General features: G+C 36.6%; 1 protein-coding gene across 6 annotated transcripts in view; it reads left to right on the forward strand.

Annotated features, from left to right (window-relative positions):
• The window catches only part of PTPRK (protein tyrosine phosphatase receptor type K), a 604,460-nt gene that overhangs the window by 200,387 nt on the left and 384,147 nt on the right, over positions 1-19,926 (forward strand). For all 6 annotated transcript variants that reach the window (XM_037844170.1, XM_037844174.1, XM_037844175.1 and 3 more), the window contains exon 3: positions 15,853-16,124. In XM_037844170.1, coding sequence (XP_037700098.1) covers positions 15,853-16,124 — 272 coding nt within the window. The remainder of the gene's footprint in view (positions 1-15,852; positions 16,125-19,926) is intronic.

The following is a 19,926-nucleotide window of genomic DNA, read 5'->3' on the forward strand; positions in this document are numbered from 1 at the left end:
TTTCCTATATTTGGTAAATTTCTTGCCTCATGAGTTTGTGATGTCTAATTTTCTGAGTGAACTTGGCTAGCTTATGGTGTCCAGTTGTTTGATCAAACACTGGCCTAGCATCTCGAATAAGCTGACTTTTAGTAAAGGAGATTACTCTCAATAACGTAGGTGGGTTTTACCCAATGAGTTGGGAAACTTCATTGCCTTCTTGGAGGAAGAAGGAGTCCTCTTCAAGACTATATCCCCTACTCCTACCTGAATTTCCAGCCTAAAGAATTCATACTCAAGAATTTGGCAATTGCATGAATTAATTACTTGTAAGTTTGTGTGTATGTGTGTGGGTATAGGTGTGTGTACACATTCACATGTATGTGTGCATGCAGATGAATATATACACATGTGAATGTGTGTATATGTATGTATGTATGTTTTTACACACATTTGTTCCTGTTGGTTCTGTTTCTCTGGAGAACCCTTGTACACAGTTCTTAAGGCCCCACAAATAAGTAAAAAACTCACCTTTTTAGCTATCTTTATGGCACGGATATGGGCAGATGACTAATCTCCACCAATCAGACCCCCAATAGAAGCTTTGATTAGGAAGCTGTTGACTTCAGGAAGGAGGGACCGTGATATTCTCTTCTGCAGAATATAGAAGCAGAGACATCCAGGTGGCTGCCAAGTACAGGGCCCAACTTAGGTGCTGGGAGTGATGTTGTCTGTATCCAGCAGTAGTACTCCTCTGGACAAGTCCTGGATCTATTTTGGTCACTTGGTAGACTTTCTAATGTCCCTTCATGCATTCATTCACTGCCAGAAATAGAGTGGGTTCTGCTATTTCCAACAAAGAACCTGAACTGATCTTTTCCCAAACCTGATCTCTGTTCTATGTGCCGTGACTTAAGGAATGACACTGCTGTCTCTTTGATTATATGTGCAGTCACAAGTATAACTATGCATTCTAGACATCTGTCTCTTCTTCACTTTTTATCTAATGCATCACTGAATCTTGCTGAATTTTACCTCTTAAATAGGTCTTGGATGGCCACATCATCTCCAACATTGCTCCCAAAATCAAATACAGTTTTTCTCTACTGGGATGCTTCAACTACTTTCTAACTGGTCTTCCTTATTCCCTTTGCTCACTACCCCATCCCCAACTCTTTCTCTACACTGTAGCCAGAGTGATTTTTCCAAAGTGTAGATATGATTTAGGATGGCTTTCCCCAGCTTATATCTTTTCAGCGTCATAACATTTAAGATAAAGACAAAACTCTTTACACTGGCCTACAAGACCTTCTTAATATGTTCACTTTCTGCATCACCATCCTCATCTCCCTTATTTTCTCCTATCTTGTCACACTTTCATTCTATTGTGGAATACCTGCTATATGTAGATCTCTGTGCCAAAAGGCAAAATCAGTGATAACAACCCTTAAGTTTATTATTGAATTTGGAAAATTATACACAGTATAACCAATGGAAGGTAAAAAATTTAAAAGTTGCTGGTTACCTAAAAAATTGTATAGTCAACCATAAGAGTTCATGGACAAAGTGGGAACTGAGAAAAAGAGATTACAAAGCTTTCCAAGCCAAAAGAAGGATGGGTTTGTCAAGGCAAAAATGTGTGTTGTGCCATCGTGAACCACGAACTATGAGTTCATGCTGGTGATTCGTGGCAAATGAGCATCGCTAGGTTTAAATGAACCAGGTTTGTGAGGATTATGAGTTGAGTTGGAATGTCTGGTCTTATTTAGATCTGGGCATGCACAGCATGCACAGTTAATTTCTTGAACCAGTAGAATCATGTTGTGTGTAGTGGATGGATAGCACCGTGATTGAAGTAATCACTGCCAGTTCATGATGCTTACAGAGTTTAGGCTTGTAGGCTCATTTCAAATCAATCACCAATTTTTTTTTTTTTTTTTTTTTTTTTTTATGAGTCACATAAGAAATTCTTAGTGAGATACTTGATCATAGTATAGCTAGAAGAAAAAAATTTTAGAGTCATATCCTTGCTCTGGTTATCCACAAAGGAGAGAAATTTGATCCTCTTTCATGTTCCTGAGGTGTTTCCTTTTAGCTTATAAATATTAATGAAATTCTGGAAGAAATCTTAATAGTAGACTTAGAGATATGAAAGGCTAACTATTGAAAGTTGGAGGGAAGGGTGGAAAATCTCTATCACATACTTCCCCTCTTCCTTTCCATAAAAGAAGGACTGTCCTCCCCTTAAAAAAAAGCACCTGTGTTTGATTGTTGATCAGACTTCCAACTGTTACTTGTTTGGACTGAAACTATTTTCTATTTTAGCTTCTACAGAACATCCCAGAGGGAAGCTTTAAAATGTCAGTGTGGGAACTAAAACTCTACAGATTTCTCAATGTTTGTGTTCACCCATTGAGCCCTAACTTAGCATTTATGAAAACATCCTCAGTTGTTCTTGGGGCAAAAAGAGTACCGTTGGAATGGAGGTCACGTGCATCATGCAGTTTTTCTGGTTAGGTTTAAAGGGAATGTTTTGGGGAAGTAATTTCCTTGGGTGATTGTATTTGCTAAGAGGAAGTTAGCTTCATCGTGTGCCAACATCAGAGAAGGACTTGCAAGCCATGCCTTTCCTGACCCTTGGCCACTGTGGCATTTCGGAGTTGACCAGGTATGATTTGATGATTTTTAAAATTATTAACAGCTCATTTAGGCAGCACTGGAGGCTGAATAACTGATCTCAGAAGACAGTGATATAATTCAGTATTATATTCTGTCCCAGTATTGGGTAACACTCGTTCTACGAGAACTGCCTTAAATACCTGTGGGCTCAGGGGACTTCAGAATTGTCTCAAGTCTTTCAACCTTATATCAAAACCTTGCATGATATGGGATTATAATCTTGTGACCAAAAGCAACAATTTTAACATTCAAAGGGGATGATTCTGTTCTGTTTTGCTTTTTATTTCCGAGGATGGATTCCTTTTCTATGTTTGGTTGGTTTATGAAGCTATGGGGGAGGCAAAAAAAAAAATAAACAGAATTCCATTTTGTCTATCACCCTTTCCTTTCTTCTTTTCTCTCCTCCCCACAGACCTCACATTTTAATGTGTAAACCCTTATTTCTTCTCTTTTTCTCCTCCCACTTAGACTCTTCATTTTGGTATCATTCTATTTTCCTAGTTTTCTCATATTTTATGTTCTCAATCCTTTTTGCTTTTCTTTTTCTTTGCTTACCTTAGCTCTTTTAAGATGGACACTACTATCTACAAAAGTAGGCAGATTCTTAGTTTAGATATTACCTTGTAAATTAAACAGTAAAAAGATGTAGTTCCTGTTTTAGTAATCTCACAGCAATCTCTGAAATAGTACTTTCACTACTTCTAAGATAATTTACCTTTTCTGGGGCTCAGATTTTCATCAGAAGAATGGTTGGTGTAGGGGTAGAAAGTTGGGGTGAGTGGTAATTGGCAGAGCCCAGCTTCTAAGTCAGCTCTCTGTCTTCAGAGCCTGAATTCTTAACCACTTCATCGATAGGAATATGTTTTCACTTGGATGGCTAGTGGAATATATGTTACTCCTTCCTTTGGAATCTTTTATGAAGCATCTTCTATTTAGTCCTGAATCTTAGTTTTCCTTCAGGTTTAGTAAAGGATGAAACATCCTTCGTTGCTAGTTGAACTGTTCCCGTGCCCTGTTTACCCTTGAACCTGGGGACTCAGTTGAGAGATTCTTTCCAACCTGAGGCCTTTGCTAATTAATCATTGCGTACCGTTTGCTTAATCATGGGTAGTTGTTTTCCCTTGTTATTAACTTTGAGTCAAAATAAAAGCAAGATTTTTCTTTTATTATATTAAAATAGATTTTAGGTACCTCCAGACAAATGTGACCACTGGACAGAAAATTTTGGCTATGAGAATATCTGTTTATATGGAAAATATAGCAGCACTGGACTCTTGTCTCCTCTGGCTTTCCATTATTCACAGGGGTGAAGTAGATCCAGATGACAGACTGGAATTGTTATTATGGTATTTAGTCTTTAAGCAGTTTCCAGGGACCACAGACTGAACTACCTTCCTGTCACCCTTCATTGTGCTTTCCAATCTTAGTTCCTTTGGAAAGGCAAGTGATGATTACAAAATAGGCTAAAGGACAAAGGATCTCTTGCCTTTTGGGTTAATGCAACTCTGATATTCTCCCCCAGGGCACTTTCATTTTAGTAGTTGCTTTTCAAAACATTTAGGTACCATGTAACATAGCAAGGAGGCAGATTGGCTAGCCATGGAGAGTGCTAGGATTTGAGAAATTGGAGAAACCTTTGAACAGGAGTTCTTCAACTTAGATCTATGAATCCTTAAAACTATGAAACGTTACATGTGTGTATGTTCTGGGAAGTAGGTTGGAGGGAAGAGTGTTTACAATTTACAACAGATTTCAAAGGAAGAAAGAAATAGTGAGAGGGATTGTTAGGAATGGGAAGGAAGGTTGACTTATGTTGTGATGAAAGGTGTCGGACAGTTTTTTTTTTTTTTTTTTTTTTTGGATAACAAAATTTTCAATTTTAATAATTTTTAAGGGTACAATTCAGTGGTATTAATCATATTCACAATGTTGTACCACCATCACCACCATCCATTTCCAAAACTTTTCATCATGCCGATCAGAGACTGTACCCATTAAGCAATAACTCCCCCTTCCCCTCTCCTCACACTTTTTTCCCCCTTGTTTTTCTCAAGATGAAATAATTTTATTGTTTTTATGAAAATAATTTTTACTCATTAGAAAAATATTGGGACAACATAAAGAACATTGTAAAAATTGTCCCCAAATTCCCCTAAAGAACATTGTAAAAATTGTCCCCAAATTCCCCTATTCAGACAAAGCCATTTATTAACATTTTGGAGAATAGCCATCCAGAGTTTATACATGTACATATATTTACATTTTATATGTTATTCTTTTGGCTGTATAGTTTTACTAAGATCAATACCTGAACATCCTCAACCAAGCAATTAAGTACTTGCATTCTTGAAGGGAAGCCTTTACTCACTTAAAAATAACTTGATTTAACACCATTCTGTTACTCCAAAAACGAGAAGACTAATATAATTAAAACTTACACGATCTAGGGTAGAGAGAGATGTGTAGGCTGTAACCATTAGTAGATGCTCAGTATACGAATATTTGTTAATTGAGCCACAGGATGAGAGTAGGTCAGGTAGAGTTTTGAAGGGAAAGGCTAAGAAAGGCTGTGAAGAAGTGATATCGAATTGGAAGTTTCTAAGCGTACTACTCTTTAACATTGTCATCTCATTTTTTACCTTTGAAAATGTTCTTTTCATTCATTCCCCAGTTTGATTTTCTCTACTACCTGGTACAGAAAGAAATGTGTCCAAAGAAACAAATACTGAGGGCCTATCCACTCTTCTAATCTCTGTGGCTTAGCTCATCATGTAGACCATTTCACTTCATCCTCACAGCAGCCCCCGGGTTGGGGGGGGGTAGGTATTTTAAGATGAAGACAATAGGATAGAGAGAGGTTAAATGATCTGTTACAGCTAGACAGCTGTGGGAGGTAGGGAGTCCTAAAACATGACAAATTATAAAATTAGTCACTTCTAAAGGGGAGGTGGAAGATATTAAAACTTTTAATAATCGTATTACCAGATTATTGTAGGTCATTCAGATGAAACTGGAAATTTCGGTGGTCAAAGTTAGGGCCAAGTAGATTCATGCTATTGCTTTCTAAGATGTTGTGGGGCAGGAGATTAGACTATAGAAGAATGCTTGACCCAGTTCCTAAATCTTAACTTGTACCTCAACTCCCTGAGGAGGAGACGAGTCTCCCAAGAAGGAATACCATTGTGTTAATTTTAACTGAAATCTTCTTTACAGTATTTTGTGTTATCTAAGGTTTGTTGAAGCTCTTCTCTGAATCAAGATATTTTCCTACTCTAAAATGTGAATTGGCTACCTATAACAAATACAAAAACCCTTATTCAGGGATTAAGAAATATTTTATCCCTGAAGAATATGAACAAAGCAGTTTTATATTTTGCCAAGGCAATGGGAGGGACATTTTAGGGAGACTAAAGTTGTTGGAAATAGAATCCGGAGAAGATACACGCTGAATCCTTTTGCTTTGGAGTTTTGGGGACAAGTTTACTTTTTTCCTAACCTTACATTTTATAATGTGTGCCTTACTCTGCCTTTTCGAAACAAACTGTATGATGTGTGGGTGAGCACTATTAGACGAGAAGCATTATCTTAAGAAATAATAGACTGTAAAAGCTTGAAGAATTAATAATAGGCCATGAAAAAAGTGAGGGCACCTATTTCAACTTCACCAAAATAATGGAATCTTTTGAAGGAATTGTCAAGATTGAGAACATTGTTTCAAGTCTTTCAGATTTCATGGTTTTTCTTCTCTTCCCTAACTTTGAAAAAACAATGCTGTTATCCTTTTTGAAGTTTCTTCATTTTGCTTGCATTCAGTTGAGTTCACCAAGAGTATATAGGAGCACAGTCCCTTTCTTAGTGCTAGGGGGAAAAAGAGGTTGCTACTCTTGAAAATCTTGCAGTAGGGCTAGAAAGTTCTGCAGACACATAACCTCAGTATATGGTGTATATGGTATGTAAAGGTACTTATATGAGGGCCATAGAAATGCAGAGTAGGAAACACAAATAGAGTGTTGTCCGAGTTTGTTACAGAAACACTCAGCTTGAGTTCTCCTATTCATCTATTGCTATTTTTTCATCTCTTTAGTTTTGGGGTAAAGCTTCTTATTCCATTTCTTCTCTTGCTTTTTTCCCCATGCTCAACCCATGCAAAATAGTATTCCTTATATAAATTTTATTGTTTTAACTGAGGAGCCATCAAGTTATATCTTGTGATTCTTCTTTGAAAAAGATATACATTTTAAACAATAACCCAGACATGATTTAAGAACCTGCATTTCAGCATAGTAGTGTTTTAACCAACAAGGAGAAGACATGGATTCTTGCATTTCCATGGAAAACACTTTTCTGACCAGAATAGAATGCTTTCTATCACTGTTTTTTTTTTTTTAAATTCAATTTTATTGAGATATATTCACATACCATACAGTCATCCATGGTGTATAATCAGCTGTTCACAGTACCGTCATATAGTTGTGCATTCATCACCTCAATCTATTTTTGAATATTTTCCTTACACCAGGAAGAATCAGGATAAGAGGGCCACATCTGAGCAACAAAGAGGCACTCAGGGGGATACTCTTAGGCACAGTTACAAGCAGGTTTAGCCTCTCCTTTGCAGTAACAAGCTTCATAGGGGCAAGCCCCAAGACAGAGGGCTCAGCATGTCAAGCTGTGAGACCTCAATGTTTGTGAGAACATCAACAACAATCCAGGTGAGGAAGTCCAACACCTCTGCATCCTCCCCCACCTCCTCAGGGGGCCCCGAATGTATATTTTTATTCTCTGCCCAAATTACTTTGGGATGTGTTGCTATTACACTCTAACCTATACAGACCTACCATATTTCACCTCCTATTCAAAGTTCCATGTAATTGTGGTGTTTGAACAAACTGACTGTAGAAGTTATATTGTTTAGAAAATATAGATCCTATACCAAATAAACATCTCATCCCTTGGTCTCACATGGAAGTTGAAGTTTTAACTTACAGTCAGTTTCCGTCTTTATCCCTTGGCCCGATTTGCCCTAGTCTTAACCAGATCTGCTTCATTCATATCTCTAATTGAGGTCTGGGCTCTTTTTCAGCCTTTTTTTTTTTAACAGTTGCTGTATGCGTTACCACTGGCATTCATATCTGCCAAGCTCTAGCTCTGAGTTTCAGATGTCACACAGATACCCAGTGTTCCAGGGACCAATCAGTTTATATACCAAGGGATCAACATCTCAGAGTTTGGAGACAGCCATTACAATTCAGGAATAGATTTAACTGCTGTAAGAGTTTACAATCGAGGGACCATTACAATAATCGTTTCCCTGGTAGACTGTGCTCTCAGATTCAATTCTGAGTTTACACATTGTAGTTAGTCCATATTGGTGAGGCAGTATAGTGTTTGCCTTTGTTTCTGGGGTACTTGACTCAAAATACTGTCTACAAGATCCATTCACCTCCTTGAGTGTCTCACAGCTTCACTCCTTCTCTTAGTTGCTCAGTGTTCCATTGTATGCAAACACCACATTTCACCATTCTCTTCCTCAGTCAGTGTACCCTTAGGCCATCTCCATCCACTGCAAATCATGAATACTGCCTCCATAAGCACCAATGTGCAAATGTTATCACTGTGTTTTGACAATATATGTCTTTAAGTGAGCTATAGGGGAAATAAACAGCCTTAAAAATATGTGGGATCCACAGGCATTTTTTTGAATGAATGCAGCACTGTGAATTGAGAATGAGGACAGACAGGACGCTGAATGGGAAATCCTCGAGGGGCATACTTTTCAAATTTGCTCCTGTGCTAGATTCTATTTTATCCCTTGATCTCTGAACCCCTCCCCCAATTTTAAAAGAATTTAGAAGCAGCCAGAAATTATATCAATCAAGTTTGAAGGGCACAATGGCACAGACAGTTGTGGTGATGAGAATGTACATATATGCACACACCTTATCATTCATTCATTGATCAAAAAAAGTGCACACTGTACTTCCAAGACCCTATTCTAGGTTTTTGGATGAACAAAAGAGATAAGATCCCAGCCTTTCATGGAGTTTTTCAACCAAGTAAACAAAAAAGTTAGATGTGGAAAGTGGTAAGAGCTATGATGGAAATAATACTGAGTGAGAAGTTAGAAAAAAATCTTAGAAGGAGCTATGTTAGTTAACAGAACAGAGACTGCATCGCCAGTAGGTGACATTTGAGCTGAGATCTGAAGATGAAAGAGCCAAGCAGAGGGCATCTAAGCAGAGAAAATGGCAATGGCAAAGATTCTGAGGAAGGCATACACTTGACCTTTTGAAGGACAGAAGGAAGCCCACTGTGTCTGGAGCATGTTGAGTAAGGGAAGTGAGAGGTAGATCAGGTGGGAGAGGAAGGCAGGGGCCCTGTCTTGCTGAGGCTGACAGGCCAGAGGGAAGAGCTTGGGTTTTATTCTCACTGCAGTGTGAAGCCACTAGACAGTTCTTTGTGGTATATTTTGAAAAAATTAATTTGTCTGCTTGTGGCATCCGGTTGTAGAGCTGCTAGTGTGGAAATCATGAAAGCTGTTTGGAGCCTATTCTAGTTGTCCTCCTGAGAGATGATAATATCTTGGCAAAACTAGTGAAGAATAAGAGAATTGCCTGGTTTCAGGATATAATTTGGAATTAGGGACAATAGGAATTGCTAGTGGATTGTGTGAGGAAAGAGAGGGAATCAGAAAACTCAAACCTATTCCTAGGTTCTTAGTTTTAACTGGGTATATTATGTTGTCACTTTATCAGGTGGAGAAAAATGGGGGTCAGGGCAGAGGGCCAAAGAAAGGAAATGGGAAATGATGAAAGAATTTATGAAATACAAGGCAATGGCACTGCCTTTAGCACAAAGTTAATAGTAACAGAAATGCTTAGAGACATTCATTTTATAACAAAGGGAAAATTCCAGATGGGCCAGGACCCAAATCATGATTTCAGTCGTCACACTTTCTACACAGAGATTCTGATTATCACTTCTTAAACTGATGGGTATGAAACTACATTACTGTATAATGCCTTTAGTTTTTTTCACACCAACAATTTCTGGCATGTTCTTTGTTTCCACTGGCAAAATCTCACTCAGTGACAAGAACTAACTGTCTTGCACAGTGTGTTGGTGCTTTGGTAGGTATTCAAGATGGTCTTAAGAACACACAAATATAATTCTCTTATTAGAATAGAAAACTATTTAGTCTTCTCCAGTGTTCTGTTCATTAGTGACAACCTGATTCTCTGAGAGTGGAAGAACAGAATGGAAGAAAATTATGTTCATACTGGTTTAGGAAAAATTCAGCATTTTCTACTTTTTGCATTCCAGACATGCAACATCCCAGTGAAGTTTTGTTTCTTAACTGATTTCATAGAGTACATCTTTAAACCCTGCAGAGACTGAATAAGTGAAGTAGAGTTGATATAAATAAAAGCACTTACGATGTTCTCTGCCTTAGAGCAAGAAGATAAAAGGAATTATGTATATTAAAATATAAAGGTTGTTGGGGACAATTAAGGTAGCATATATAATATTCACCTTCAGCGATACCGGTAACATGCAACATGGCCGCCAGGGCTGATGCAAGAACAGCCTAAGCTATAATTAGCCTTCTTCAAGGAAGTAACAGTAGTTCCCGCCTAAGCAGTAGCTGGTTCGCGCCTAAACAGTAGCCGCCCATTGGCCATCCACCCCAGCAACAGCAGCCACCAATCCCAGACCGCCACTTGTTGTTACTAGCCACTCCCTCCACCCTTAGAGTATATATACCCTGCCTCTTCAATAAAATTTTGCAGCTTGATCAGAAACCTGTCTTGCTGTCATTCCTCGTGTCTCTTGTCCCATACCATTCTTCCCTCATAGGAGTCACAGCCTCCGTTGATCGTCCTGCGGGCCGGGACAAAGGTTCTCTACTTGTGGTCTAGGGATCACTGTGGATCCCCAAGACCATATCAGGGGATCTGTGAGGTGAAAACTGTTTTCTTAATAACACTAAGAGATTATTTTCCTTCCTTTCTCTCATTTTCTCATGAGTGTACATTAGAATTTCCCAGAGCCATCATGGCGTGAAATATCACAACAGATTGAATGAAGAAGTGAAAATGAGAATTGAGCTGTCTTTTAATAAATCAGACATTAAAGAGATTTTCAAAAATTGCCCAGTTTTGATTTCTAATATGGTAAATACTAATAGCAAAACTCACAGAAATCAAAGCTCTTTGGGTGTGCTTAATAATTTTTAAGAGTCTGAAGCAATCCCAAAACTAGAAAGTTTGAGAACTACTAATTTATAGAAAATTTCTCCCTCATAAGAATTACAGCATCACTTTAGAAAGCACTTGTTGGACCCTGGATTCATTCAGGGTCCAACAAGAAAATAGAAGCTACATGGTAAATTTAACAGTTGAAGTATAATGTAAAGGATTATTACCTCTGAAAGGGTAGTACCTTTAAAGATGTAACGAGAACTGTTTTAGTTTGCCAGCATCGCTATGACAAATACCACACAATGGGTTGGTTTAAACAGCAGGAATTTAATAGCTCATACAATAGCTTGACACTAAATCAAGACATTGGCAAGGCATGCTTTCTTCTCAAGTCTGTAGTGTTTCAGTGCTGGTTGCCGGCCAAGCCTGGGGCTCCTTGGCTTGCATCTCTGCCTCCTGTCACATGGCGATGTCTTGTCCTTTCTGGCTTCTGCGACTTCTGGGTCCTTTTGTATATAAGCTCCAGTAATACAGATTAAGATCCACCCTGATTGAGTTGGCCAACTTTGAATAAAAATAACATCTTCAAGAGGTCCTATTTACATTTCACACCCACGGGAATGTGGATTCAGATTAAGAGCATGTGTTTGTTGAGGTACATACTTCAATCTACCTCAAGAATCCTAAAGAATAATCTAGAGATGAAGAAGGAAGGAAAAATGTGGAAATTGGAGTTCTCCTAGAAGTTGTGGCTACAGCAGGGTGTTGGAGCCGTTCGTTGGTCACTGATTAACATCATCTTGGCATTCAAAAAAACATAATACAAAATCAGGCTGGAGCTATTCCCCAAATGAATTATTTCGAAGTCATACTAAGGCAGTGTATGATTAAGGGTCAGAATCGGAAATGTAGAAAGTGTGTATCAAAGGTGTTGAAGGGAGGGAAAGCTCAATATGTGTTGAGGTAGCCAAGGAAGAATAATAGGTAAGAATTGGACAGGTGGTGAGGATGGGGTGGTCTTTCTTGTAAAAGCATGAACTGTTTCTGGAGAAGAAAACTGACAGTGTATGTGGAGAAAATGGGGACAGACAGGTTGGAGAAGATGGTATGTGGAGAGGGGTAGTGGGAGATAAAGTGACAGAGGACTTTGGGGCACGATCATAGAAGGTTGTGAATATTAAGCAGAGAAGTTGAAATTTCTCTCTTATTGAGCATGTTCAATGGATTTTGAATAAGAACTGACTTAATAAAAATAATCCCTTAGTATACTGAAGGAGGTATAGAAAGGAGTTTTAGATTCAAGTATGGAGACCCATTTATCATTCATTGTTTACTTTGTGAGTAATCCTATTCCCCATGTTAATTTTTTAAAGATACAATATTGCATTCATAAGTACAATAATCCATAGGGCATTATTTATCTAGATATTAGAATTATGGTGTTTATGAGTATTGGATTTGTTTTCTCTGGCAATTCTTTTTAATATTTGATTTTTGTATTGTGTTTTTTTGAATGCCAAGATGATGCTAATCAGTTGGATGCAAATAGAATTTATTTTTAAGAGGCAAGAAACCTGTCTTTATTTCCTGATATTTCTCATGTAAGATAGTTAATTATATACTCTTTTTAAAAAAAGTACACACCTAATCATGTTCATTGTTGAACATTCGGAAAATATACCTAAGCAAACAGAAAATAGAAGACAGTCACAGACCTCTTACAGATAATATGCTGTTACCATTTTGCTATATATTCTTTGTTTTTTTCCTAATTATATATGCATATTTATGTGTGTATGTATGTGAATACATTCACATTTACACAAAGCTATTTATGTATTTGCATTTATATACTGTAAATGCCTATTTTCATAAAAAGAGATGTATTATTTGTAAACTGCTTATTTCACTTAACATACCTTAAATATCTTCCATTAAATGCTTTTTTTATAATATCATTCTTATTGATTGCATAAGAATTAATTATTTGCACTGAATTTTCATAATTTTACAAATTGCTATTATTGGACATTTAAAATACTTCTGTTTTCATCTATTTAAAAAGTGTAATGATGAGATGAGCATCTTTTTAGCTATATTTTTGTACATGTGTATGACTATTTATCTAGGATCATTCCTAGATTTGGAATTGCCAGATCAGAGGGTATGTGTACCCTTTTTGATTCTTGTTGTCAAATTGTTCTTCAGAAAGTTGCACTTTGAAAAATATATATTATAAGCACATAACTTTTTCCTCTAGCTTGAGTGTGATATATTTGAAAATGCTATTACCCAAGAGACTAGAGAGTATTCATAGGGCCACAGAAAAGAAGTGACCTTAATGAAAAATTGGTACGTGGTATGTGTGTGAACACAGATGTTCATTAAGTCTTGAGAAGGGATAACTAAATCACAACTAAACAAGACTATATTAAACTCTTGTTAGAAATCTAAAGAATTATTTAGCTGGAATCAGAAAAATAGTCAATATGCTTAAATGATAACAAAGAATGAGGGAAGTGCATATTGAAGAAGTTCCTGACTCTGAGTGTTGGTAGCTTGGAAGACCACCATTCTGGGAGACTATTCTGGGAGACTGTAGAAGTAAATTTTAGAAGTTGTTAAGAATAGAATAGTGTTTTCTATGTTTTGGATGATAGAATTGGAATCTTGTGTCAAACAGGCAGCTACCTCCATGGTGTCTAGTAGGTAAATTGCCATGTAAGTTTGGCAGAAGGAGTTAGATGGCTTTTTGATGCTAGTGCTTGTTTCTTCTTTTCTAGAACTGTGCGAAAATACATATTATTCCATGAGTGCTCAGAAAATGTAGCAACAGTAAGACTGCACCGAAAGAAGCCTGTTTAGCAGAAATATTCAATAGAACCGAATTTTCAACACTAACTTCTAAAAATTATTTAACTTGCACTGACTGTCCTTGAAGTGTTGAAATAGTTTGGACAGCTTTTATTTTGTGACTTTGTCTTTTCAATGATAAAATTGGTAATGGCTACAAATTAATATACTTTGCTCATTCCATTTTTTAAAATAAGAAAATTGTTGTGGCTTAAAACTGCAACTACCTGAAAATTGCTAAATTGTCTTAATGGTAAATATCACACTATATAATTTAAATGTGAGACAAAGCACATTTTATTCCAAAACTTATTTCATAATGGAAGAAAATAACTATGTCATTGAAAAAAATAATTATAGGAAAAACTACCATGGTAATAAAAATAAGTCATGAAGTTTGTGAAGAAACCAAGACCCAACAATAACACTAAGTAACTTATCCAAGATCTCAGGCCTCAGACTAGCTGAAAACAATAATTGGTCCCCCATATGAATGGTAAATCTGATGAAGATACCTTGCCAAATCTTACCAGTCATGGTCTTCAGAATGTGAGAATAACCAAAAATAGAAACATCCTGCTTTTTTAAATTAGGATCCAGGATATCCTGAGTTAAAAAGAGAGGGAGGGAGAGAGAGAGAGATAGAGGGAATTTTCTCCAAAAATATACATGGCTGATTTATTCTACTAAAGTGTAATCTGTGAGAATAGGGGGAAAAATCATTCCAGCTTACAAGAGAAGATGAGGACTGGAAAAAATGAAGTAGACAATAATACCTGTAACTGTCAGTATACAGTGCTATCATATGAAATCTTCAGAAAATCTTGGAACTATAGAGTACCACTGAATAAGAATTGGTCAGATATGAAATTTTACGTTCTTACAGAGTTTTGAGGCCCTCCGATCTACCATGATTTGAGTCTTTTGGGGGTTGAGGTGGGTAATTGGACTACTTAGGCTAGTGGTCAGTGAGTGTTTAATATGTCATGGGTAAAAAGGGAAGAATACAGAGGATTAATTCCACAAGTTGGACACAAGAGACTGGCTGAGAGAGGGTCAAGTACATTACTGTTTGTTCTGTAACACTATACCTAATACATTTTGGTTGAAATTATAATCTAGGAAAAAAGATATTTCGCAATAAAATTTGTGTCGTGTCTTAAGTAGGATAAATAGATATTTGTGTGCATTGTTTCCTGGGTTAAAATCCAGTGATAAAAGAAAGACTTTTTTGGGGTTCCATTTTTGTGCGTGACCTTTGCCTGTAATGCAAGGGCTGTTTGTGAGTGCTGTGATGATGAGGCTCTCTGTGTCCTGGGAGTAGACCTGTGCTTCCCCATGGTTGATACCCAGTGAATATTTATTAAATCAAAGGGATTGGAGTAGATCAGTGATGCTCAGGGTTTCTTGCAGCCCTAGAACAGCATGGGGGCTGTTACAGAATTGGAGCCAATAGCCCTGGCGCTAGCTACAGCTTAGTGGGTAAGGCTCCAAGTGAGTGAATCTATTATGGACCAGATTCTCAGCTCTAGAAATTTTGCATTTTATGCTCAATCCTTGAACCACCGCCAAAATGACAAGTGTTCTTTTTCCCTTTTTATACGAAGGGAAAAACTGAGGTTCAAAGTGGTTAGTGCATTGCATGATGTCACACAGCTTGTATAAATGATAATCTTGGGCTTTGAAATCAGAAAAGGAAAGAACCATCCTTTATATAAACCAGGCCAATAAAGTATTGTTTTGTTTGCTTGTTTTATATTAAAAGGCTTCTGTTTTGTAAGACTACAGATATATAGTATGGGATCTGAGTTTGAATCAAGTTCTATTTACTTATTATATGATTTTTTGTAAGTTACTAACATTCTTGTGCCTCAATGTGTAAAACAGGTATAATAACAGGTTTTTGAGGAGACTAAATACGTCATTTCATGTTATGTACTTAGAACAGTATCTGTCACCTACTAAGTATTCAACCCAACTACTTGATAGACGTCTTTCTGTGGCTCTGTTCTGTAAGACACTGTCTTTTTGACTTAACTTTAATATGCAGAAGAGATTGGTATCATTATTATTTTTATTGTTATATTTTCCCTTTTGCTTATATGTCTCTTCAGCTTTATTATATGTCATGTCATTTCAGGCTCATATATGTTAGTGGACTCTTCAGATCATGACCCTGGAGAAAAGGCCCGACTTCAGCTGCCTACAATGAAGGAGAATGACACTCACTGCATTGATTTCAGTTACCTGTTGTACAGCCAGAAAGGGTCGAATCCTGGCACTTTGAACATCTTAGTTAGGGTGAATAAAGGACCTCTTGCCAATCCGATTTGGAATGTGACTGGCTTCACGGGTAGAGATTGGCTTCGGGCTGAGCTAGCAGTGAGCACCTTTTGGCCCAACGAATATCAGGTAAACATCTGTGCTTTTCTGGTTTATGCTTTTATGTCATTGCATCTCATTGTATGTGTAATTTTAGAGGTTGACACTCACCCCATAGGAATCAGAGATTGCCCTTCCCGTCTTCCCCTGCTCTCTTTTGTTAGGAAGTGTTTGAATACATTGGCACAAAACCTTCAAAGCAGAGAACATATCTCCTCATATAGAAAATAGGTTTAGGCCCAAAACATGTTGGTTGTTTGGCAAAGAGCTACTTATTGACAGATATATTTTTATGTTTCTATTCTGTGAGAAAGATTTTTGAGTTGTGTATAATCTTTAGACTGGATTGGTTTACTGATTTCTTGGAAGTAACATTTGGAAAATAACCATGAAATAATGCTTTATGATATATGTTATCTTCAGATGAAGGCATTTGGATAATTATTTATATTTTATCAATATAATGGAATATAAAAACAGCAAACAGACAAACAAAAAGAAAAGTTACCCACAATGTCTTTGGAGTTTTATCCCAGACATTTTTGATCCAATTATGATTAAACCAGACAATGAATAGTGTCGATACTCACTTTACGTTTTGTGTGACTGAATTTATATGGTTCAATAAGACATCCATTTACCAGTTATTTAGTAATCCTCATTATGAGAGTTATTCAGTAATCCTCATTATAAGGTTCAGTATCTGGAAACAGAAGGTCAGCTTTTTTTAAAGCTCACTTTTGTGTTAGATCTTAAGGTTTACACTTTTTAAAATACTTGCTCTTTTGTAGCTTATTATAGAGCCCAAGAAGAACGTGTTTATGTAAATGAATGCTTTATCATGGTCAGTGAGTATTTTATAAGCTAATAACAGTTCCATTTCTGCTTTTTACAAATGAACTGCTTCTTCAGGTAAGGCGTCGCTTTATTTCCATTAAAAAAAACCCAAACCAACAAACAAAACAATGCATTGTTTTAATTGCTTTGTCTTGAGTTGATTTTTCTATTTAAAAAAAAAAAGCCTCTTACTTCATAGGCATGGTTCCACAAAGCAAGATTCGCAGTTCAGGGTTATGTATCTATTGAGATTTCCATGGATTTTCGTTAGGTTCTAGTTGATACCATTATTGCTGAGGAGAATGTTTCTCTGCAGTCTGGGAGAGCCGCGGGGGCTGTATGTGTGCTGGGTGGGTGGGTGAGGGGGTGAGAGTGTGGGACTAATGCTGAAGCATCAACAGATGCATTGGTGGGCTCATCTCTGACAATCTGGGGGCTGATGGCTGTCATCACTGGGTCACCCTCGCAACGCATTGTCATTATTCTGACTTCATGAGAATCTGTCATCTCAGCTTCACATAACACTGAAAAGAAGAAACTCTGATACAGCAGAATAAAACTGTCATAAGGATTTAGGCGTCACAAAACAAATTAAAGCTCCAAATCTAGCAAAATCATTAAAAATGTTTGTCCTGGAGTCAGATTGCCTGCCTTCAATTCTGTTTCCTATTTGCTACCTGCATAGTGTTTTAAGAAACCATACTATTAGCTGTAACTTAAAAAAAACAGAAAAAAATAGGAGTACATTTTGATAAATCCAACAAATAATGTATCTATTGGATCGTATTTCTGTTCCTTTATAACTAATACATTGCATAACTGTAATTATTTTTTTTCCTAATTATTTGTATGACCTCTCTTTGAATCATTGATCTTAATAACATTTTCTCATGGCATAGATTTCTGCAATGTTAGTTTTAAATTTGAGTTACAGTACCCAGAACTGGATGAATACTTCTTTTGTTCAGTCTCATTTTGCATGACAAATCTCCCTAAGTTTTATGTGCCTGTGGTGTATTTAAGCAAGCAGTGCAAAAAAGTACTTGTACGAGTTTCAAGTGGTCAGTGATATATTTTTGGAGATCTATTTTCTGAGAAGAAAAACCTATGAACAAATGTTTCTTTGTTGCAAATTAAAATTTGGGCCATTGATTGTTTCTTAAGTGATTATTTTGCTTCCATATATTTTTCCTTACCTGCAAAATTTAATAATCAATGGGAGCAAATAATGGAGTAAAGTGTTTTTTATTCATGTGCTTAGTGTTCAGTAAATTACTTGATTGATCTTTTCATAGACTCAGTCATTTAGATACCTAGTTGTACTTGTACATCAATTATTAGAAATAACCAGTGTAACACAAAATATATTTACGTAGCATTTTTGCTATCAAGAAATAAAATGAAAAGACTTATGACTATTGTTTAATGCAGAATCTTTATGGGTTTGTAAACTAAAATATAACCATTTCAGTGTACCACTCGAGAAGCTCTTATTCATTTTCATTCTTAAAGAAACATTACATTTTTTCCCTTTTTCCCAGATAAACTAAGTTATGAGATGAATTGAAATTATTCCCATTGGTTCTAAGATTTTCTCAATTTCTTGTCTCTAAGGAATTTGTACACTCTTAAAAACTTCTACTTTAACATTTTTTTATTTCTCTCGTTTTCTCATTCCCTTTTCTTATGTTGTATATCTTAAGAGAGATCTTTCTACTAAGAGGAGCCATTTTTTTTGTTGCCTGCTTGAGCCATTCCTTATCTGACCACCCTTCTAACCCACCCCCTTCTTGCCTAAGGATAACTAACAACAAAAACAAGCAATAGGAAAATAGCCCCAGACTGCTACTACCTTTATGTAGCTTTGGGTAAGTTTTGTAAAGAAAACCACACTCTTGGAAGTGAAAAAACAAACGAGCAAACCCGCGCCCTCCCCACCCCCACCAGCCACCCACCCCCAATCCTCTAACCACTGGCAAGAAAATAGCTGTTGGACCTTTGTTGGATGTCTTTTTGCTTTGCCTAGTTTAACCCTTGGTAATGTTGCTAAGAATTGTGGGGGCCAGTGGCAGGGCAGGTGGGGTGCATTCAAAGATGTTTAGGTTTGATAGCTGTACATGTAGGACTAGAAAATACCTTTATTATTAAAAGTTACTTCCTTGTAGAATGTAAATGCTAGGAACATACTTTAGGGATGGGAAAGGAGTGCAATGTGCACTCTCATTTCTTACAATTTTTGTTATTATCTGACATCTGAAAGACTGGCCGTCTGTACATGCTGAGGTTTCCATAATCGTTGCAGTACTTTTAATTTAATAGGCCTAATAAATAAATATCTTTATTAGTTCTGTATTTTATTATTATTCTTTGTTTCCTTGGAGTAAAGAAATATAGTTATTATTATTCAACAAATAATAGCAAATATATTAAACCATAAAAATATGTATGTATATGTGTATACATTCACACATGCACTTACATAAAAAACCCATACATATACTTCAATTTCTGATTCTCCTGCATTTCTATTCAATAGGTTTTCCAGGTATTTTTGTCATAGAATCTTATAATAATTCTAGAATTCTATGATAGTCATGCCTTCGAACTTATTAGACCATGATTTATAAAAGCTTCATATTTTTAGGTCTATACAGTCTGGTTCCCAACTACATGAAGCACCAGAGGTTGTTCTTTCCTCACCTACTTTAGATAGCTATCAAGACATTCTTACACTCCCACCACGTAGCAGGGAAGTGGTTGACCAAGATACCTTTAAGTGTCTCTTTACTTTTGTGAACCCTTTCTTGCACTTAGGATTTACAAAAGGGAAGAGAGTTAACATTTTACCTCAATGAAAGCAAATACATAAGATAATATAATCTAGGCATATTACTTTTTATGATATAATTTAAAACAGGAAATAAGCATGAGGGAAACTTAGATGAATACAGAGTTTACATGTTCCTTGAATTATAAATTATCAAATCAACCATAA

The sequence above is a fragment of the Choloepus didactylus genome, chromosome 7 (genome assembly GCF_015220235.1).
Source record: "Choloepus didactylus isolate mChoDid1 chromosome 7, mChoDid1.pri, whole genome shotgun sequence".
In the NCBI taxonomy this organism is placed as follows: Eukaryota; Metazoa; Chordata; class Mammalia; order Pilosa; family Megalonychidae; genus Choloepus; species Choloepus didactylus.